The sequence below is a fragment of the Alternaria hordeiaustralica genome, assembly GCF_023758085.1.
Source record: "Alternaria hordeiaustralica strain BMP 2776 chromosome Unknown scaffold_13, whole genome shotgun sequence".
Lineage (NCBI taxonomy): Eukaryota > Fungi > Ascomycota > Dothideomycetes > Pleosporales > Pleosporaceae > Alternaria > Alternaria hordeiaustralica.
Genome location: NW_026056785.1, coordinates 151,091 through 173,059, shown reverse-complemented (window position 1 = coordinate 173,059; position 21,969 = coordinate 151,091). Strand labels below are relative to the sequence as shown.

Genomic DNA, 21,969 nt, shown 5'->3' with positions numbered 1-21,969 from the left:
TCTGCCATTCGCATCCCCAAGTCTTGCAATCCTCATCCAAGATGTTGTCCTTTGCCCACCTCCAATTCGGCACCCTCCTCCAAGCCACCTTTCTCCTCGGCATGAACACAGCCCTATCCACCATCTCCATCCCCTCCATCCTCGAGTCTCCCTCACCTATCCTTGCGATCAGGCAATGGCACTACCAATTCCGCGCGGCGCAAGTGCCCGCTACTTCGCTCTCAGCCTCTAACCTCATCCTCTCTGCCATCATGACATACAACTCCTCCACCAAGCAAGGACTTACGGGGAAGACCACCATCATCTACGGCGCTAGCAGCGTATTGGCGTTCCTAATCTTCCCATTCACACTTCACTACATGAACCCGGTGAATGACGTGTTGATCGAGAAGTTCAGAGCGCAGAAAGATTTGCATTATGCGGACCTACCAGAGAAGGGCAGGGGAATGCAGACTGCGAGGGTGAGTTTCCTATATCTTCTGTGTTGCTTATGGACGCGAGATGCAAGAGATTTTAACGCCATTTTGTAGGATCACGATAAGATCGCCTACTGGGGCTACTTGAACCGTGTGAGGATTGTGCTTTACGCTGGTTTCGTGGCTTGCAATGTGGCTGCTATTTTGGATTAGATGCAAGCACGTGAAGGGAGATGATAGGAAGACCGCAGTGCCGGATGAGCTTGAGCTGATCGCAATGGCTCATCAGCTAGATGCCGGCATATTGAACCGGCAATACGAAGGCGAGAGCATATGAACAGATGTGGGGTTGAGCATTGGAAGTGTGGAAAGACATCGAAGGTGGTAGGATGGTGCGCGATCATTAGCTGATCAGATGTCGATCCTTGCCGGACGAGATAAACAATCTCTTTCGCAAGCATCGAAAATTGTAGCTGGCATGGTTTACATTGTTGTCAATATCAATGATTCTACTATGATTTTCGCATCACACGTTCTTCTCATCTTTTTTTTTGACGCAGTGTGGGATTATTTGTAAAAGCTTTTGAGAGATACATAAATCTAGGGATGTAAAGGCGAAAGAGACGTGACCTTGTTGTAGTCAGCTAAATTATATACTCTCATCCTTGAATACAAACAAACAACACCTGTCACTGCTAAGCCTAGACTTGAGCTTAGCATGATCTCATCCCTCACTCCCCTGTCTTCTTGTCCGCAGCCGTAACAATAGCGGCTAGTGCTTAATCCTTGACATTCCCGTCTTAGAAAGAGAGGAGTTGAACAAGTCACAAGTGACGCATACAAATTGGATCGAACTATAGCTTATGTACAGCTTGATGGGACTGAGAAGATTTACGACACTGAAAACCAAGCTGGAAGGGACGACACGACCTAGCACCAACTGTGGCGCGGTCGAAGATTATACGAAAGAGTTGAAGTGATTGAACAAACCCTTCGGGTCATACCTCTTCTTGAGCAGCCTCAGCCTCGGAAGCTTCGTTGCGCCATAGACTTGCTCCGGCTTCTCGTCGCCACGTGCGTAGTTGGGAAACACATTGCCATCGGGATTTCCGCATACTCTCATCAAGTTGGTGCGCATCTTCGCGATGAACGTGTCGACGGTGTTGGTCTGCTCCGCAGTGACATTGCCAGGTAGGTAAAACGCGAAGAAGCCGTAGGCTACAGCTTTGCGCCAAGCATATGCTGTTGAATCATCGTCGATACTCGCCGTTACGCCCAGGCCAAATTTCTCTATAATCCAGTTGGTGTTTTCGATTGACGGGTTCGCACGGAGGAAGTTCATGTACTTCGTGAATGTGTCGACCAGCGCAGGTACAGTGAGGTTGTTGAGCTGAAACCCCCACATGTCCGCCCCAACACCCTTTCGCTGAGCGAATACATCGCCGCCAAAGTTGGCCACGCTTACTAGTCGGTTGTAGGGAACGACCGAAATGTTGCTGTAATATGGATTTTGGTTGATGAACGACTTGATCGCGGCGTCGCCCTGCAGCTTGTTGCCGTAGTAGATGGCCGAAACATCGATTGTTGGCTTAACAATGTGTTAATGGAGGTCAAATATCCGACCAGACGCAGCTAGCACTTACGACATTGTTCTTTATGGAGGACCCAATCGTTAATGCCAGCTTGTCGTCTTGCGTGCCCTGATAAGTCTGGAAGATTTCAAATATCGTGGCGTTCTTCTCGGCTTCGAATGACATGTCTGCGTTGTACACCATGCCATCATTGATTGTATCATAGATGCGATAGGTCGCGGATGTGACCACGCCGAAGTTGAAGCCCGCACCACGCATGCCCCAGAAGAGGTCGGAGTTCTCAGTAGCCGACGCCGTTAGAATCTCGCCCGATCCGGTGACCATCTCCACAGAGAGTAGAGAGTCGATTAAGAGTCCGTGTTCGCCAGTCAAAGGTCCCACTCCACCACCCAACGTGAGGCCGATGATGCTTGGAGGAGAAGTCCCACCAGAAGCTGGAGGCTTTGTCAGTACACAAGGATGTTGAATATGTCGGAAACTTACGCATCATCTTACCAGCCGCATACAGCGGATCAAACATGTCATGGAACTTTGAACCGGCCCCAACGACCATGGTGTTGGTGGACGCGTCGACTTTGATTCTCTTGAAGTTGCTTAGGTCAACATCGAGCGCATTGTGTAGGCCAGAAAGAGTCGTCGAGTACCCATGGCCACCTCCAGTTGCCAGGAAAGGGATCTTGTTTTTAGTTGCATATCGCAAGATCGTCTGTACGTCTTTCGTTGTAGCGGGTTTGGCAGCAACAGCATAAGCTGGCTCGGCCTTCTCATAGATGCTCCATCGTTGAGTGAAATCAGTCGGATAAGAAGAGTCGGTAGTAAAAATGATTTGTGATTCATTAGAGAGATTGGAGGACAAGTCGGTCTGGATCTGCTGTGTAGTGATCGCAACCACCTGTCGTGCAAGAGCGGATGAGATTAAGACAAACGATGCCAAGAGATCCATAGCGACGGGACGGTGCAGCTAAACGCTAGCAATGCAATGCACGTGTAACAAGGATGAAGGTAGCAATGATTGTATCACGAGAGAACGTGGTGCTTCTGGTTTATAAGCTCTTCAATCGCAACTCGGGCCTTGCTTCGGGCCAATTCTAGAAAATGACAATTCAAGGCATTGGAAGGATGAAGGGCTATGTCTGAGCGGCAACGCCTCATCAACCCCAAATGCGTACAATGCAGCGCGAAGAGCGGCCGTCTGAGATTCTCGAGCAGTAATCTAGCTGAACGCTTCACCCACTGTTAGTAACCTGGACCTGGATCCCGAACTAACGTCGAGTTCCCTATACTGTTCATGCAAGCGGCTGCTTCCAGCTCCAGCACAGTGGGTACAGGGTCAAGCTTCAGCGCGCAACACAGCTGTCATCTGCTTTGCCCATCCCACCGCTGCCTGATTGTATTGAGACATGAAGATGCGTGCTACGCGAATCAACGTCTGTGGAAGCTGCGTCCAGTGTACGGCGGAGGTCCGTGGCGACGGGACGGGATCGCGTTATCAATGATGGTTTCGCGCTCGGCGATTTTAGAGCTTATTGTCTAGCGGACTCCCGCTGCGAAATTTTCGTAGCCACTATGGATGTCGTGCCAGTGTGTGGCCGGAGGAGAGCGTATTCGGAGGCTAGAAAGTCGCTGTATAGGCCGAGACATGATGCGTCGTGGTGGGTGGGAACAGATGGGATGTGGGAGACCCTGAGCATGCGATGGTTGGAGTTTGCCAAGACCGTTAGCGTGGAGCGCACGTGGTGGCCCACTTCACCTAGCTCCGGACTGACAAGACGAACCATGTCCCTTACCCTTCGACTGCCACACCGAACGTGAGACAAAGCTCCAAAATACGATGGGCCTCTGGCTGTAATACGGCTCTCCACCTCCACAATGCCATCCGATCGGCGGTCGGCGACCGCAGTACCGTTCTCAAGGGGAACTGAGCTTCGGGATGATGCATGCGCGTTGTGTATCAATCAAGCCACAGTATGCTGATGGTGTTCGCGAGACATGGCACCGAGGCAGGTCCGAGAGGATGAGTGCGATGAAGATACGCAAATCCGGAGTTGAGGCGATGGTAGAGTTGGCCTGAAAACCATGAGGACCGTAGTTAAAAGCTCCGTGGACTGGCCCAAGGTTGGTATCAGTTCGACATTTCATTCAGCTGTCTTTCGTTGACTCTAGCAATTATGATTGACGTGGGAGTTCAACCGCTCTCGCAAGCCATGCTTTCTCTCTTCGTTCCTAGCATCGCCATCAGTGTCATAGGCGCTTTTCTTCTAGCCGTCGTCCGTCTGTTCAGGCCGAAAAAGCCCAAGTACAAGCCGCTGCCGGGCCCCAAAGGTCAGTATTCATCGTCTGAAGAAAAGGTGCTTGCTGACAGTGCTATAAAGGTCTACCATGGGTCGGGCCTTTCCACAAGTTCCCTTCCAAGGATGTGTACAAGAAGTTTGCTGAATGGGTACGGTCACTATCTAGGCTTCTGACGATGTAATTAACTCGGTACAGCACGAAGAATATGGTCCAATCTACCAGTTCACTCTCTTCGGTGTCAAACACATCCGTGTCAACAGCGAGAAGGTGTGCCAGGATCTTCTCGCAAGGCGTGGAGCATACTATTCCAACCGCGCGCCCACACCCAACATCCCAGGCGCCAAAACCGACGCGGAGTATCTCCCTCTTTTGGACAACAATGGTGAGTATTACTTGAATCATTTTCGAATGTCGCTGATCGATCACGCAGCGGCACTTACAAGACACCGTAAATTCGCTCACCAATGCCTGTCCGAGACCTACAATTACGACATGTTCGGCTTCACGCACCTCGAGATCACGCGGATGATGGTTTCGCTGATGAAGGACAACCGAAACTATCCCGATCTCGCTGAAGAGTTCACCCATCGTGTGAGCGCGCGCCTCGCCTGGGAAGACCCCAAGCTAAGTCGTGGGTTGAACCGAAGCTCGGCTGGTCTACTTGCTGCCATCTCTCCGGCAGGGAAGCTACCGAACAGGTTTCCAGTCGTGCAGAAGTTGCCTGACTTGATCAACCCTTGGTATTGGCAGGAAAAGGCGCGCCATGATGCTCAAAGGGAATTCTGGGTCGGGGCCATGCAATCCGTCAAAGCCAAGATGGACGCTGGTATCCCCGGTCATTCCTGGTCTCGCACGTTCTTCAAGGACAAGGAGCGCTTGAAGTTCCCCGATGGCTCCCCAGACGAGAAGGAGGGTGCTTTCGCGATAGGCATGCTTGCTATCACAGCATCACTACCCATGTCTTCGCCCATCCAGACCTACTACCTCGCTATGTGCCACTACCCCCATTGGCAGAAGCGACTACAAGACGAGATCGATGAGGTTTGCGGCCCCGACCGTCTACCCACATGGGCCGACGCACCGAAGCTTCCGGTACTGAGAGCGATCGGCAAAGAGCTGATCCGCTGGAGACCGCCAGTCCCTACGGGCGTTCCCCACGAAGCTGAGAGAGATGATGAATACGATGGCTACTTCATCCCGAAGGGTGCGCTCATCCATGCTACCGAGTGGGCGCGTCGGAGTGACGAATCTTTGTACCCCAACCCGGAAGAGTTCAATCCAGATCGCTATCTGAACCCGAGATATCCCACTTACAAGGAGCCTCTGACGAAGTACCCCAACGTCATCAACCACCACGTCTTTGGTTATGGTCGTCGCAATTGCTTGGGTATGGAGATTGTAGACTACCAGCTGGTCACAATCATGGGTTCTTTGGCCTGGGCATTCAATGTCACCAAGAAGAAGAACAAAATTGGCATTGGTACGTATCCCACTTTTTGGCGCCTCGTTCTTATGCTGACATAACAACAGATATACCAATTCACACAGAAGATTGGACAGACTTGCTCATTACTCGGCCGGAGGTGTTCGTCTTCGACATCAAACCAAGAGATGCGCATAAAGAGAAGAAGCTTGTGGCCATGTATGAGGAGGCATTGGTGGAACATCCTGATCTTGCTATCTGAACAGCTCTTCTTCCGAAGAACTTGGTGGCTTCGTACACCACGCCCTAACCCTCTACCATGCTGTTACGTCTCCTTCCCTTCTTGCTATAGTGTATCCCTATAGTTTCGCTCCTTGCGTACCAAGTATACTATTTTGTCTATCCTCTAAATATTGGCCCTTAATTTTGTCGTGCTGGTGTCTAGTGAAGGATCGTGCGCGTTGCCCACGAATATTGCTATGCTTCACGAAAGCCTCTTTCTTCGTACTCCGACTTAGTCCAAATGTGTATACTACTGCGTGGAAGCATGCGCCATATTCCCCACGTACGGAAAATAAGACGTGGAACAGCGTGTACCCCGCTCATGACACCAGGGATGGAACACCGTCCAGCAAGTCATTCCATGACTTCTCTTGATGTCACGCTGATAAAGTTGGCACATTGCCACCCGTTATGTCTATAAGCTCTCCACTACAAGTGTCGAATCAACACACCAATATCCGTGTACACTGCCATCTTAATGTTCACGTTCATTAAAAGCGTCCCAAGCATGTTGTCGTTCTCTACAAGTGCATTGGTTACGAGTTTGGCGTGACGCCACCGGCGCGTCGCGTCCAAAGCACGCGCCCCCAACCACCACCAGCATGAACAGGACGTCCGCAAAACTTCGATAGGATCGCCATAGCTGACTGAAGACATGCGCGACCCCGATGCAGTAGCTAGCAATGAGTTGAGCGATGCTGACAAAACACCGAGGCCTTTGGTTGTGGAAGTCACGCTTGTCCGCTAGCGCCGACGGAACTCCGTGCAAGAACGGAAGCGACCAAGGAGGTCCTTTCCCAGCGCAGACCAAACACTCCAGCGGGCTCCTCGCATGAAGATGATTTTCGTCCGTCCTCGCACTTCGGGACTGGGGCCGTCTAGGGTGTCTATGATGTTGCGGCATCGTCGGGACTACTATTTGGCTAATAACCTGCGATGTAAAGCAGCAGCACTACGACCATCAAGCACATTCGTCTCTCTTCTCTTCATACCATCTGCGATACTCTTGCAAAGATGAAGGAAGACGTTCTTAGACGCCCAGACAAGGAGAAGGATCTTCATTCCACCGAAGGGTCGCTCAACACAGGATCGGTCAATACAAGGGAGGAAAAAGAAGAACTAGCGCATATCCAGTTGACAAAAGGACGATTCGTACTCGTACTTGTAGGACTGGTCTTGGCTATTTTCCTTGTAAGCAACATCTCCACCCATGAATGCGAAAACCAGACACTGACCCATCGCTGCAGGCTTCCCTAGACTTTGTAAGTACGAGTACCGAGTCTCTCTTCTTCGACCCTTTCCAAGCAAGGCCTAACCGAAACCGTAGACCATCATCTCAACAGCCATCCCCAAGATCACCGATGAGTTCAAGAGTCTCCAAGACATCGGCTGGTATGGCTCAGCTTTCTTCATCACTACCGCTGCGACTACAGCGTTCTGGGGACGACTGTACACTTTCTTTCCGCTGAAGTGGACGTATCTCATCTCCATCTTCTTCTTCGAGTTGGGTAGTGTGATCTGCGGTAAGTCAACATTAGTTGATCTTGACATCAACACCATGCTAATGAGTTACGTCAATAGGTGCCGCACCCAGCTCCGTAGCTTTGATCATCGGTCGCGCGATATGCGGTGTTGGTGCAGCTGGACTGTTCTCTGGCTCGTACACCATCATTGCCGTTTTGGTACCCTCAGCAGATCGACCAAAGTACAGCGGGCTGATGGGTGCAGCATATGGTCTCGCCAGTGTTGTCGGCCCGTTGATCGGTGGTGCTTTCACCAGCCATGTCTCATGGCGCTGGTGGTACGTTACGCCCCATCGCAAAGGTCCCTTTCACTGCCTCGCTAACAGCTTCACAGCTTTTACATCAATCTTCCCGTAGGCGGTGTATCATGCCTCTTTATCCTCCTCTTCTTCGCCAACGAACCACCGAAGACTCGCCCTGATTGGCGTGGCATGCTTCGCACATTCGATATGCCCGGTTTGATCCTCATCATTGGTGCAATTGTTTGCTTCATCCTTGCGCTGCAATGGGGTGGTATCTCCAAGGCTTGGAACAGCGGTGCTGTGATCGGCAGTCTGGTGGCCTTCGTCGTATTGATGGCTTTGTTCGTGGTCGATCAGTGGTGGCTGGGTGAGAACGCCATGGTTCACAGCCTCATCATCCAAAGGAGAACTATCTGGGTCGGATCGATGTTTTCGTTCCTGATCAACTCCGCCTTCCTGGTCACGTTCTACTACCTGCCGATCTACTTCCGTAAGCTAGCTGAGTGACATGACATGCCGACCATGACTAATGATCGATAGAATCCGTGCAGGGCGTCTCAGCAGCGTCAAGTGGTGTTCGCACTGTTCCCTTCATCCTGGCAGTCAGTAAGTAGACCACCAACGCCTATTCTCTCCTTCAAATGCTTACAATGTTTGCAGCCATCTGCGTCGTGATTGTTGGTCAGATCATCACGAAGACCGGCTACGCGTATCCATGGATGATTGGAGGAGCGGCCATAACAACCATCGGTGCCGGCATGATCTACACGTTCGATGTCGATTCACCCGCCAAAGTCTGGATTGGCTACCAGATCCTCTGCGGTATCGGTATCGGAGTGAGCTTCCAGGTCCCTGTCATGCTCATCCAGGCGACCACGAAGGAAGTTGATGTGCCATTGGCTACTGCCACACTTCTTTGTAAGTTGCAATTCACATCACCTCTCTTCTCGCCGCAACACTAACTAGTGCTGCAGTCATCCAAACCCTCGGTGGTGCTTTTGGCGTCTCGTCCGCTCAGGCTGCCTTCCAGAACACGCTCCTAAAGCAGCTTCCCATCACAGCTCCAGGACTCGACCCTCAGATCGTCCTGGACGCCGGTGCTTCCGAGCTCAAGAGTCTAATCCCGGCGCAATTCCTTGAAGGAGTGCTTGAAGCCTACGTGGCCGGGTTCAGGGAGTGTCTCATCGTTGGTATTGCATTTGGTGGCGCCGCGTTCCTTGCTGCTTTTGGGTTCCGGTACACAAACATCAGGAGGACGGCCGCCTTGGAGGCGTGAGGGGAGAGAAAGCTGTCGACATGACCTGGAGGGAAGCGTTCTCTTATATATACGACGCCTCGAGAAGGTTGTCAGTATTGTACTAGATTGTAATTAGCATATCAACGGTTACATGTGCTGGCGCAAGGCCAAATGTACTCTAAAACCAAACATCCAACATGTAGACAGTTCCGGTATTGCCTTCCCTAATGCATATATATGTGAAGCCTCCTGTAGGGATCAATGCCACTAGAGACAAGGCTCTATACAGGCCCACCAAAAGCATTCCACTGGCCGAGAGCACCCCAATCATCAGCAGCATCACTGAAGTTTCCATTCCCATTCCCGTTCATCCCAAGTGACATTCCCATGCCGGGGAATTCCATGCCTCCTTCGAAACCATCCAATCCAGCGCCGGAGAAAATGTCCAGATCCAGGTCAAGCCCAAGCTGAGCACTCGCTGGGGTGATCTCTTCCGCCGGTCGGGTGTCCAAGACTGTGTCAATGACCTTGGTGAAAATCTTGCTCGCCTTGCGAAAGAGGTTGTAGTTGGCTTCGCCGTGTCTAGCTCCAGAGTTTTCCATGTGTGCGGCCGAATCAAGATGTGATATGAGCACGCTGAGCATGCGAATAATCTCCGCGCGAGATATTTCAGCGGGGAATTGCTGGCCTGTTCGATGTTGTTCGCGCAATGCTGTAGCAAGTACCGACGCTGCGGGTACACCAAACAGCAGTAGGGCATTGAGCATGTCGCGTTGAACATCGTATGATCGATCGCGTATTCTACCCAAGGTAAGTGTATTGCAAAGAAGATCAACAGAGACGCGCAGTAGGGCAGTGTTGAGCGTCAATGGGCTGTAATCGAGCAGCTTTTGAATCATGAACTCGTTGTACCAATGCGTGAGGTGTATGATGGACAGCATCAGACAGATTACCGTGGGAACGTCGTCTTCCCAACAGGTCTTCCAGTATCGCATATGTTTGGGTAGCGTCTCCCAAGAAGTGCGTACACGCTCGGATATATCTCTACAAACTTGTTAACAGAAGCCAAAGTAGGGTCATCGTGGCATACGCACAGTAACTGGGCTTCCGCGTTTGCGTCTATCTTGACGAGCGAGAATTCCAGGATTTCTTCGCGACTTCGGAGGGATATATGACGTAAACGCTAATGCACGTTAGCTGAGGGAAACAAACCAGCCTAGGTGGGAGACTTACGATCCAAGACGCTCTCAACCATCTGCCTTTGGTATTCCAACCGTCCTCGTCCAACGCTGCGATGGCAGATTCCAAGGTCGCCTGGTCACCGGTGACTTCGTTATCGGCCAGGTCGAGTGGAAGCTCGATATCAGTGTGTCTCTTGCTGATACGTATCGGACGGCCAAGGAAGGTGGATATCGACTTGTCCTGGTTGTATGCTGAACAGAAAACCCTACGGCGTGTTTCCGTCAACCATTTCGGAGCATGAGCGCACTTCTTCTCTTGATGTATACCTAGTGCATATATCTGTGTCGACAGTTCACCTATCCGTCGCCAACTGGGTGGACCCTGGTAGCCGCAGATCATGATTGTAAATAGGTAGTTTTCGTAATACATCCAGATCGTTACATCGTTCACTGTCGCAAGCATCGTCGTGAGAAAAAGACAGGTCGTACTCGCGCGAAGTAGCTCATCGGCAAAGTGTAACTTCATGTCCTTGTTGGCAGGATCACTGAAGATATCCGGAACGAAGCCGAACGTTAGCGATCGCCCGGCCGTCGCGAGGAGAAAGCCTATAGTTTCGAATCGTAGATTATCGCCGGAACACAAGATGTGAAAGTCGTGTGCTTCCATTGACTGTGATACTGTGAAAGGGCGTGCAGTCGTCTCGAGTACTTGGCTTATCAGCAGAGAACTGGGTTTCTTCCGCCGAAGATCATGCTTGTCAACAACAGCTTCCAAAGCATTCACGGCGTCGACCTGAACCTGGGCAGGTATCACACCTGCTTCATTTGTTGCATTGTACCATAGAACGAGCTCTTTGATGGCGTTGTAATGGCGAAGAGTGCTCAAAACGTCACAAGCCATCTGGTATCGCATGGACTTAGACAGGGTGTGCTGGTGTGTAAGTTCGCGATCTGATCGTTCTGATGCAACAGACTCCTCGCGTTCACGCATCTGACCGGGTTCTTCATCCTGAGGAAGAAGTACGGCGTACGATCCAGGCCCGAGGAACCCAGGGTGATATACATCAGCAGCTACGGCATCCGCAAGTTTGTCACCATGCGACGGAGACGCTGGGGCAAAAGCGGCAACAGCATCCGAAGCCTGCTTCGAGGGTCGTCTGTTCGAGTCAGAATACTGATGTGAATGTAGTTCCAAATGTATGCATACTTTCTTTTGGGCGGACGGGCTTCACCTGTTCCTGACTCATCGGCACTCTGACGCTGCCTGGTGAGAGGTGCTGGGTGGTAGAAGCAGCGGTCTTCAATACCACGTTGACGACATCGATCACATTTCGGATGGCCATGATCACACTTGGTTTTGTTCAGCCTGCATGGTTCGCAGGATGCTGGCTTGCCATTGCGCCTACTGCTGCCGGCGTCCCTGTTGGTTGGTCAGCAGATGGAAAGTTGTAGACTCCACGCGTAGATTACATGTCGATAACTGCACCGGTGTGTGCACGGAAGGATCCTCAATTCATGCGTGTGTGACATAATCTCGGAAACACGCGTCGGTGAGTTCGTCATGTCTGTGGATGGGCGCAGGCGAGATTGTGACGCGGGTTGCCTAAGCGCGAGGTGTCTTATCGATAAGCGACGCGTGCAGCCCGTGACGCCCTCTCCTCCTCCCGAGGTCCTTCACTGCCACCTCGCATCCATCGCTACGCGCCAGCACACATGCATGATCATGTCAGCCAAATCTCAGCCTCCGCCTGGTCAAAAGGGGCAATGCCATCCCGATGGACTACCCCCCTGCGATACACAGCCTCATGGACAGCCGAACAGCCTCTTCCGTATGCCCATTCAGCCATCTATTGCCTTCACTCTGCCAAAGTAATTGAGGCTTACGGGTTGCCCAATATACACAATGGGCATGCTTCTACGGCCTCCCCCACCTGATCCCCTCCGAATACGCCTCGCGCACGCCTTGGGCTTCCCGAATTACCCCAACGATGACACCGTCGAACCGTACATCAACTATCTTCTGAACCAGCACGATGCTCGTGGTACTCCAGAATACGAAGATCTCCTCATAACCATAGTACAATACTTCCATGGCCCTCAGCCCCTTGGGTCAATGAAGAGGAGCATTGAAGGGCTGCTACACTCGCTATCCAACCACCCGAACACACAATGGCACGAAGAGGACACGGTGGTGCGCGCTATTGGCAGCTGCACACTGTTACTGAGCTCGTTCACCGATCTACCAACGGTAGCCGGTAAGCTCCGAATGGTGACGGCAAGCTACAATCTGCGCATGCACGGAAGCTTGCTGGGGGGCCAGCCATACTTCGAGAGCTTGGCAGAATTGGTAGCGGGCAGCGGTTTGCTACCAGCGCCTGTTGCATTCGCCTCTGTGGTGACCATGGCAGATTTAGAGTCCTTGGAGTCGCTCTTTGTTGACGCCACCCACCTCAACGCGTACAGATTGACTGTGTTCGGAGCAGTGGAAATCACCTGGACTCATAACATCTCCCGGCACCTCCTGCTATCGAACCGCAACGGACGTCGCATACTTGAGATCTTCGCGCTACCATGCGCGTTAGATGCCGCTCCTCTTAGGATGGTCGGTGTTGGTAATGAGCTGGCGCAAGAGGTCATGGAGTCATACAGCTTGCTATTCAACGCCTGGCCCTCATTGGGTCCTCATGCTAAGCTTGGTTTATGGGTACGTGTTTCTCTACGAACTGCATATGGAGCATACACTGACTTGGTATACCTATATACAGCGGCGATGTTGCCCATGTCAACCATGTTCTGCTCGACGATACCGCAATCGCGCGATCAGCGATTACCAAGCCTTTAGTCGACTTCAACGTAGCAGCGAATACGACCCTAAGCTTCCTCACCTCATGAGCGCCATAAATCAGCAGCCGATCGCATGGACACCTGGCATATTCCCCCATCTCTGGTCTCGAATCATGATCCTAGATGAGCATCTGCAGCAGGCGAAGCCATGGAGCATTTGGGTCTTGTTCCGTAACCGTAACGATACCTTACAATTTTGGACGTTCTTGTGAGATACTCAACACTGTTGCACTTCATAAGACTGACAACATGCAGGTTCGCTACGGTCGTTGTCTTCATGACCGCAGTTCAGGTTTTGCTTGGCGTCGCACAAGTCGTGGGGTCGTTCCGCTGATGAACGACATCGGAAGCATTCAGCCTCGTATCACGGGCGGCTAGCCCCCACCCGCAGGTATTGCGAAGATCCATGGTGCGCGTTCGCTTATGCGCCTGCCTGACTGGTCGCGACGGAGAACACCATGATTGTGCAGCTGGCTTGTCTCCAGCCTTTGATGCTGTTGCGAAAACCGGATCTGACACGCTGTGTTCTAAAGGTACTTCTTAACATGGATGGAGCTTACTTGCTATGATGCCTGTCTCCCCGATCCTTTACCGCCTATAACTTGTGTCGTACCTTTCAGCCCCACGAGCAAGATGCGGCTATCGCCTGAAGCCCAAGGCTATCGCCAGCATATACTCAACTACGCTGCACGTTCATATACTCGCACGCTTTTCTTCGGCTATCATTACAGATTTCTCGCTGAGCTGCTCCGAGCTGATGAGGCACATCTACCCAAGCAATACAGTGACCTTGAAGCGTATCATCTTGGCCATTTGTCTGTGTATGGGCCGCCTTGTCATGGCTCTGAGCGGTATCAACGTCATAGTTACAAATATTCTCAGTTACGGGACCTAGTCGCAGCTCCGCCTCCGAGCAAAGGGCAAGGACAGGTCCTTTTCCTCAATGGACATCTTCCAGGGTCTTGGATATGTGAAGTGGGCGCGAAATACAATATCGCTCCCGAGTTCTTTCGGCAGCATATCCATCTTTGGCGCTCGACTGACGGGCCTGTTCTTCACGCAATCACGAGAAGCCCATACGCCACTTCGAACAAAGGGCTCCTACTGCGTCTTAACACCCAGGGAAACTTTGGCAAGAACAAGCTGCCTGTAGACTCATTCAGTAGCTTGATCTTGCAAGCGCGACGAAGGCTTCTACCTGACGACGTTGAGTGGATGCCCAGACGTTTGGCCGCAGCTCCTGGCTGTTCGTATGTAAGAGGCCATGCATATCTTAGCAACCTTCAATTTGTCATCGAGCAAGATGTGTCCATCACCGTTGAGTCGAATGGGGACGGCTGGACTGGTGAGCGACCTGTCAAACCTTGATTTCGTTTCGTCACCGCTTACCATGTGTACCAGCAATCTTGTGGACAGATGTCGGAAGCAGAAATCTCTCTCATAGCCGCACTTACCATCATTTCGTCGAGTATATGGCGGCCAAGACAGAGACAGGACGCCGAGACATCCGCTTATTACCTGTACATTTGCTGGGACAGGAGTCGACGATCAAACATTCATGGCCGCTGCCCTTCTCCGATCTCGATATCACGCAAGACACCGATGGCTCGCTCTTCCAGACAGCGTCCCATCTGCCATCAGAGCTCCACGTCATGCTTGATGATCACGTAATTGCCGGGCAAGATCCGCTATACGCTCTCGCACCTATACTCTTGTTTGCAGCCGCATCGGAGATTCAGCTACTATCGACACTGCAAAAATGGCACGACATAATCGCGTCGACGAAATGGGATCGGAAGTACTCAACGGAGCATCTGGAACAACTCATCATGCACAAACACCTCCTGGATGACCACGCAAGTCGACATGAAGAAGTTCTCCGATTCATCAGCTCGCCAAAGCTGGCTCGATGGGCGGCCAATCTCACACAAGACCAGAGCGATGTAGCTCAGGAAGCCAAAGATGCAGTCAAGGCCGACTTTGAATTCCTTCGATCGCGTTGCCGCCAGCTGTCGTTGCACTACCAGGAAGCGATATCGATCCTAGTCAGCGCCACTTCTCTCGCGGAGTCGCAGAAACAGATTACGCTTGCTACGCAGGTCACGAAGCTGACTATACTTGCGACCATCTTTCTTCCGCTTTCGTACTGCACTTCGATATTCGGCATGAACTTTGTTGAGTTGGAGCAGTTGAATATATGGATCTGGGTAGTTGTCACAGTGTCGGTTGGGATCGTCACTTTCGCTGTCTATCAGTGGGATGAGAGGCAAAGACTGTGGGATATTTGGGTTACGATGAAGGCTAGGTTTCGTTTCATGCGCTGGCGACGCGATGACGCGTTGACAGTATAAGTTCGAAAATCATAACGAAAGATTGCTATCAGACTATATCGTACGTCTTAAGCTCGCCAGGAACCTCAAATGCTCCATAAAATGCCACTCTACCAACTTGTAGTCTCCGTTCAAGCGCCGGGCCTTCCATCTCGAAATTCTGCACGTGACCACTGCGCTGTACAAAGCTCTGAAAGCCCACGATACCCTGGCCCACAGTACCATCCTGTCGCACGCCCTCTGCATGGAGCGCGAGACCGCTGTAGCCTTGGGGCGGATCAAAATCTGGATATACACGATACAGGAGCGCACGCGAAACGAGATCCTTCCATGTTGATATGTCGTGCTCTTTCAGACTCGTCGAGTCACCGGCTGCAGCTTTTTGGTTCAAGAAAATGCCTTCACCCACGACAAGGACATCGGATGGACGACTGCCCCGGATGCTCTTCGCTGAACGCGTCCCCTTCGTGTCAGCTAGAATATTGACCTTGTTTGTTTGTCGACGCAGCGCGGCCCAGGAATCGTGATTGAGCCACCCAAGGTTGGCCAACGGGGATGCAACACCCTTCACTGCTGTTGAAGATGTGGGTTTTATAAGCGTGATGTCATGATTGAAACCGTTCGGATAGATGTCCGCCTCTTCATCAAAGCTTTTATGTATCGTCCCAATCTGGAACATTTGTTAGCATGAGAGCCTTTCCACAACGAATCTTGAAGCCACACATGCCAGTGATTGACATATACAGTTTACGCACCTTCCCATTACCAGCCCAGATATCGGCGTACTTGTTCCAATCACGTTTCAGCTTCTGGGCGCGATCGGACTGGCTCCGACCAGAAACGTAATCCCGCATCGATTTCGCCATGATCGCCTCGGTGATTACATGCGTGGGCATCACCAAAAAAGGAGTGCTGTCTTTTACTACCTTGATACCGATGCGGCCGGAGTGCTTCGCTCGTTGATAGTTGGACAGTGGACGCGCTTCTATGGAGTCGTTGAGCTTGAGTGACGGGCTACTCGCTACAGACTGCACAGATAGCGCTGATGAGCGAGCTGGTCGGAGTAAACTCGATGCGCTGTATCCCGGCGTCGTATACGGAATTTTGGGTCGTGCGGTCTTCGTCGGACCTGATTGCATAGTAGGCTCGAAGGTTCGCTCAATATAACATACTTTGAGACCGCCATATTTGTGCGGAAAGTGTAGTGAAGCCCAGGCTGTATCGAAGTGCGCTGGCACTACGACCTGCAGAAGACCATCAATCAGTACGTAGAATCCAATGCTTCCATAAAAGGTGAGGAAGATATCTCTGGCAAGTTCCAAAGCTATTGGGGCACGACAATCGATCGGTGCTGCTGGTCGAGGGTCCGGTGGGGGTATCAATCCGCTGATAGGAGGCCAACGATACTCCACTGGTACTACGACTGGGGAGCGGGCAATAGTGAGTGGATAGTCTTCAGGTGCGTCTGCCTCGAATGGCGTACACGTCCAACACCCATGCTGACTTCCATCGTCAGCATAGAAATTGTCGTATTCGATGTCCCATTGCCAGTCTTCCGGCAAAAGCTTCCGAACATCTTTCCAGTTTCCCGGAAGCGACTCAGACAACGCGGGTAGCAGTTCATGCTCTCCTTCATCACGAGTAGAAAGAGCCGAAAAATTCCACTCTATTGCTTCGAAGTCTGGATGTTCATCGACGGGCGATGAATCTTGACTTTCTTCTGCGCATGGAGAATGAAGCTCGGCCTCTGCTGCATCTGTCGCCGTGGTGTTCGCTTGCTCAGTCTCCGTTCCCGCTTGTTGACCAGGCTCTGAAATCGCGAACGTAGAGGTACCAACACTGGGTACACTCGTCTGGTCCGAACGAGTCGTTGCAGTGACTCCTGTGCGTGACGTAAATCTGCTTTTCTTGGCACGTCTCGTCGACGACCGTTCCTCGTGAGAGGTCGAAGACACGGTCTTGACCGACTCGGATCTTGGCTCAGTCGGAGCAATCCAGGAAATAGACGGCGTAATTTCTGATCGCAATGATCGATGTCCCTCATCATGCCCGTCGGTAGGCAACCCTCCAGGCATCGTGAAGAGTATTTGACGTGGCAATCAATGTTGGTCTAACCTCAGATCTGGAACACGACAATCGAAAGAATTGTGAGTCCTCGTAGATAGGCGTACGTGATGTTGTTCTGCGTCTGGCAGACGAGGCTGAACTGAGGTCAGCACGTCGCGCCTCGTTGGAGCATGTGACGTACGTTGCGTACTGACCAAGGAGCAAGCAATAATGTTCGGAACGGCAAATGACTGTATACTTTGAATCCCGACTTGTTTGAAAAGAATATGACGCTCGAAGGTTCTGAGAGCAGGCTGAGGTTCAAATGCGTCGCCATGACATGACGTCCGTGCGTACATGCGGCAGGTGAACACTGTCCAGTCAGAATCACGTATGGGTAATCTGCCACATCTTACTGAGACAGTGCTCTTGTGCTGGGAAACGGCCTGGTATTGAGCAAGCTCGGCCTACTGTACGTGAGATGTCATGCTATCCGGTCCTGCACGCTCCCCGGTACTGATGCCGCCAACATAAGCAAATTCACCATACACGTAGCGTGCCTGCGCAGTAATATTGCGGGTCTTGCTGCCATCGTATACGCACTTCTTAGTCGGAAACGCTGCGTTTCCAAGTGCTGTGGGTGCAACAGCACGCCCCGCGAGTTCAACTCATGTTCTTGATGCTATACTCTGGGCAACATCGACTTTCTGAAGGTTTACTACAGGGCCCAAGTGCGGTGCTAATCTCTGTGTAGCTACATGTAGCCTCCTGGCCAGTATTTAGGCGTGACTCGGAGGTCGTTTAGTCATCGCAGATGCTGTACAATCAGCTCAGAGATGTTCGCGACCTCACAGCATTTGGTAGGGGGAAGGCCGTTGGATGCGGGCTTCATCGACATGTAGCTCGCCGTAAGGTTAATGCGACTCTGTGCCATTCCCACATGTCCGACATTGTGTTCTCGCGTGAAGATGGAGCTGACCCCCTAGAGCACCCACGGGTGGGTAAATCAAGTGGCGAGCCGAACCAAATTCGCTGCATCGAAGTATGGTATCTCAGCGCCTGATCAAGTCCTCCTAGTAGACATCGCCATCGAGGTCATGTTTTTAATTGGAATACGGAGCGCGTCGAGTTGGTATCGGGGGCGGTTCGGATTGGGCAGACGCTGGTTACGGCGATGTGGTCTTCTGTATGGGCTTCGAGCCAAACTGGGACTCTGCGCGTTTTCGTATCTCCATTCGCTTCACGCGTGGTCCGCGCTCGGGTAGTTGTCTCAGTGGGTATCTCTCCGTGACTAATGCCGCGCTGCCTTCAGGCCAGAACGTGAAGCGCGACTCGAAGAAGCGGGTTCCTCTGAAGTTTGCTGCCTATGACGCGTCAATCCGCAAAAGCTTCTACCCATATTCAAATCGAGGGGTGCGGTAAGGCCGTGTTTACGTTCGGGCTAGACTTGATGGGCTTTCCATTGGGCGATACGGGCGCGTTCACGGTCGGGTTGGGTCGTGTCAGGAGTAGTTGACATTGTGATGCTCGAGCAGCGACTGCCGTTCAGCCATTGATGACTTGTTTGATTTGAGCTGCCATGAGCCGGAAGTGCATCGCATGATGCGGGATGTTGAGGGTGCAGTTGCGAATAGGGCCATTGCTGGTAGCAATGGGTCTAGCAATGACGATGGCATCAAGTGGGGCGACTGACGGTGGCTTGTGCGCTTTGCGCAACGCCTACCCCAGACCGATCCCACAACACCTACACCACGCCCAACATGCCTCTGCGATGGACGGCGTTGGTGGTGGAGAACGCATACTGCGCCGCAATGCTGCAAATGACGGTCGTCGCGATAGCTGTCTGTGCACTCGCACTACTTTTGCGAAGCAAACACTCGTTGCGCGACCATCACCATCATTACCACAATCATGAGCTCTAGGGCTTCTACATCATCTGTTCATCAAGCATTATACCAGCTAACAGTGCGGGCTTCATCTGTGTTTGGAAGTAGATGCTTCGAGGCCTCATCTTCATGTTGCAGGCGTGCGTTTCTGTCGTCAAAGGCTAGCCAGCAGAAGACAGACCACCGCGAGTTGTTCGAGTTTACTTCTGGCAGATGGATGTATACCACCTCACATCATTTCACTCACTCAACTGTTGGCTGACACGAACACGTAGCGTCAACGAGCCTTTGCGCATGGCAGAACGCCGCTTAGTTTTCAACGTCTCCGAACTCAAGAAGGTAGCTGCGAAAGCACTGAACAGACCAGCTTCAGATGTGCACGCGATAGAAAAGATCGCCGAAGGCGGTTTTAATCGCATACTCGAAGTAACAATGAATGATGGCTCGTCGGTATTCGCCCGTCTTCCATACCCATCAACCTTACCACGACGTCTGGCGGTAGCGAGTGAAGTCGCAACGCTGGAATTCCTCCGCACTAACGGGATACCTGTACCGCGCGTTCTGGACTACTCGACTGGTGGAAACGCTGTCGGTGTAGAGTATATGCTGATGGAAAGACTACCAGGGAAGCCTCTCAGTGGTATCTGGTTCAGCTTAGCCGAAGAGGAAAGATGCCATATTCTTCACAAAATAGTCTTGATGGAAACCAAGCTCTTCGCGAACGGGCTTCCCGCCTGTGGCAGCATATACTATCCCCGCGACTTGCCTAACGGTACCTCCTGCATTGATATCCCTGGATCCGATGGCAGCTTGTGCATGGGGCCGTACGCGTCTCAGAGATGGTGGTACGGCGAACGTGGGAATCTAGACATTGACCGAGGCCCTCGCAAGTCATGTTCACTCAAATGTACATTCCGCTGATTCTCATACGTGTAGATGCTAATCCCGAGCTCGTTCTTCGAAGTCATGCCGAGAAGGAGTTGGCGTGGATCCGCAAATACGGACGGCCGCGACACCCATTCTATCGCGAATACGCTGAGTCATTTGGATACAAAAAGCAAGACCCTCAAGACCACGTTCAATCGCTAGGAGATTACATGCGCCTCGTACCTCACCTTGTACCTAAAGACGCGACAGTGCATTCGCCCACCCTCCGGCATCCAGATCTCTCTCCTAATAACATCCTTGTATCTGACGATCTTCAAATCACCGGCTTCATCGACTGGCAGCACTCCGAAGTTCTCCCCGCTTTCCTCGCCGCGGACATACCAGCGGCATTTGCAAACTACGCAGACGAAGAGTCTCGAAGCTTTACGGAGCCCAAACTACCGGAGAATCTTTGTTTCATGGCTGAAAATGAGCGTGCTGAGGCAGAAGAACTATATCGCCGACGACACATACATTTCTGGTACCTTGGCCTGACTCAGGTGCTGAACAAGCCTCATTGGCAGGCTTGTACACACGACGGAACTTTCATGACACGTCAGGTATTTTGCGATGCCGGCGCTCCGTGGGAAGGTGACAATACTCATCTCCAGATCGGTATCGCAGATGTTGTGGAGGAATGGCCAGTGTTTGCATCTGCCGCCGCAGACGGTACGGTTCCGCCATGCCCCATCGTCATATCCAAGCAAGAGATGCAGAGAAGAGCAGATATGCGGAAATCACTGCACGAAGGCAATATGTTTAGGGAAGAATTATGCGAGAAAATGGGTGTATCCCATAGCGGATACACATCGCACGAAGACTTTGACTTCGCGAAAGAAAAAGCAAGCAAGGCAAAGGAATGCATAGTGGACAACCTGAAAGACGACCCGGAGGAACTGGAAAAAGCCTTACTTACTTGGCCTTTTGATGACTATGACGAGAATGAATAAGTTCATTGTTCTCGTCCTCCATGTACACTATTAGCATATGAGCGTTACGGCGTGACGACGTGAATATTACTCCACTCATGTGATTGTACACCATCCTTCAGAGACACTCGCACAAGACACGTTTGTGACATCGCAAGTTCTGTTGCACGCGCTGTATCTGACAAGCGCCCGTACGTGTGTGGTGGAGGTTGGCGATAGTTATGTGGGTGATGCTGTCGTGCAACCCAATCGTGGGGCCACCTGGCACATCGTTGCGTACAAAGCAGTCGCGCAAGGCTTGCACATGCGATACGCTTCTGCATGCAAGTATCAAGCCTTCATGAAGCTCGTCGTTCACACCTGCCTGAGTATATTCAGCGCACAGGCTTCTGATGCTGCCTGGTCTGTCAGCCTTCTTTTTTGTATACGTCATCACTCCGGATCTCAGGCCACCATCATCAAGATCGCGCTTCAGGGGCACAGCCTCATCACCAAACTTCCAGTCCATCCGTCGCAGCGGTCGCGCAATTCGATATAGTAGCCTGCATCAGCTGCGGTGCACAGCCAAGGCGGAAAGACAGGCGGTACGCGCCAGGAACTGATTTTGGGAACGCGTGGGACGCACACGGCAAATCTCTCACCACCCAGACCGTGTCCTCGCCCGCGCCGAACCACCCCACATCAGCCTTCAACATCATGTGCATCGGGAAGCTTTTGCCTGCTGCATCTTGCGGGCGGTGCTTGGTGCCTGCTCGACTACTGGCTTGGACATGCGATTGATGATGTGCTCTGACACCTGATTGGCCAGTCCAGGCGTAA

At 51.9% G+C, this 21,969-nt stretch overlaps 8 protein-coding genes across 8 annotated transcripts; 6 read left to right on the top strand and 2 right to left on the bottom strand.

The window, feature by feature from the left end:
• Window positions 1–41: 41 nt before the first annotated feature.
• On the top strand, window positions 42–629 carry J4E84_006620 (uncharacterized protein; the record flags this gene model as incomplete). Its single annotated transcript, XM_049389209.1, has 2 exons — window positions 42–461; window positions 531–629. 2 exons carry the CDS (start codon window positions 42–44, stop codon window positions 627–629), a joined length of 519 nt encoding a protein of 172 aa, XP_049242918.1.
• Window positions 630–1,374: 745 nt separating this feature from the next.
• Window positions 1,375–2,561, bottom strand: J4E84_006619 (uncharacterized protein; the record flags this gene model as incomplete). Its single annotated transcript, XM_049389208.1, has 3 exons — window positions 1,375–2,004; window positions 2,060–2,442; window positions 2,492–2,561. 3 exons carry the CDS (start codon window positions 2,559–2,561, stop codon window positions 1,375–1,377), a joined length of 1,083 nt encoding a protein of 360 aa, XP_049242917.1.
• Window positions 2,562–4,176: 1,615 nt separating this feature from the next.
• Window positions 4,177–5,985, top strand: J4E84_006618 (uncharacterized protein; the record flags this gene model as incomplete). Its single annotated transcript, XM_049389207.1, has 5 exons — window positions 4,177–4,330; window positions 4,381–4,448; window positions 4,496–4,682; window positions 4,731–5,780; window positions 5,831–5,985. 5 exons carry the CDS (start codon window positions 4,177–4,179, stop codon window positions 5,983–5,985), a joined length of 1,614 nt encoding a protein of 537 aa, XP_049242916.1.
• Window positions 5,986–7,019: 1,034 nt separating this feature from the next.
• Window positions 7,020–9,046, top strand: J4E84_006617 (uncharacterized protein; the record flags this gene model as incomplete). The annotated part of the gene is made up of 8 exons (XM_049389206.1): window positions 7,020–7,196; window positions 7,253–7,267; window positions 7,333–7,528; window positions 7,587–7,806; window positions 7,863–8,260; window positions 8,311–8,376; window positions 8,431–8,688; window positions 8,745–9,046. The coding sequence occupies 8 exons, from the start codon at window positions 7,020–7,022 to the stop codon at window positions 9,044–9,046; spliced, it is 1,632 nt and encodes a 543-aa protein (XP_049242915.1).
• A 242-nt stretch (window positions 9,047–9,288) lies between these two features.
• J4E84_006616 (uncharacterized protein) lies at window positions 9,289–10,588 on the bottom strand (the record flags this gene model as incomplete). Its single annotated transcript, XM_049389205.1, has 3 exons — window positions 9,289–10,051; window positions 10,102–10,190; window positions 10,241–10,588. 3 exons carry the CDS (start codon window positions 10,586–10,588, stop codon window positions 9,289–9,291), a joined length of 1,200 nt encoding a protein of 399 aa, XP_049242914.1.
• A 1,503-nt stretch (window positions 10,589–12,091) lies between these two features.
• Window positions 12,092–13,030, top strand: J4E84_006615 (uncharacterized protein; the record flags this gene model as incomplete). The annotated part of the gene is made up of 1 exon (XM_049389204.1): window positions 12,092–13,030. The coding sequence occupies one exon, from the start codon at window positions 12,092–12,094 to the stop codon at window positions 13,028–13,030; it is 939 nt and encodes a 312-aa protein (XP_049242913.1).
• A 1,474-nt stretch (window positions 13,031–14,504) lies between these two features.
• Window positions 14,505–15,383, top strand: J4E84_006614 (uncharacterized protein; the record flags this gene model as incomplete). Its single annotated transcript, XM_049389203.1, has 1 exon — window positions 14,505–15,383. The coding sequence occupies one exon, from the start codon at window positions 14,505–14,507 to the stop codon at window positions 15,381–15,383; it is 879 nt and encodes a 292-aa protein (XP_049242912.1).
• Window positions 15,384–20,187: 4,804 nt separating this feature from the next.
• Window positions 20,188–21,171, top strand: J4E84_006613 (uncharacterized protein; the record flags this gene model as incomplete). Its single annotated transcript, XM_049389202.1, has 1 exon — window positions 20,188–21,171. One exon carries the CDS (start codon window positions 20,188–20,190, stop codon window positions 21,169–21,171), a length of 984 nt encoding a protein of 327 aa, XP_049242911.1.
• Between the last annotated feature and the right edge of the window lie 798 nt (window positions 21,172–21,969).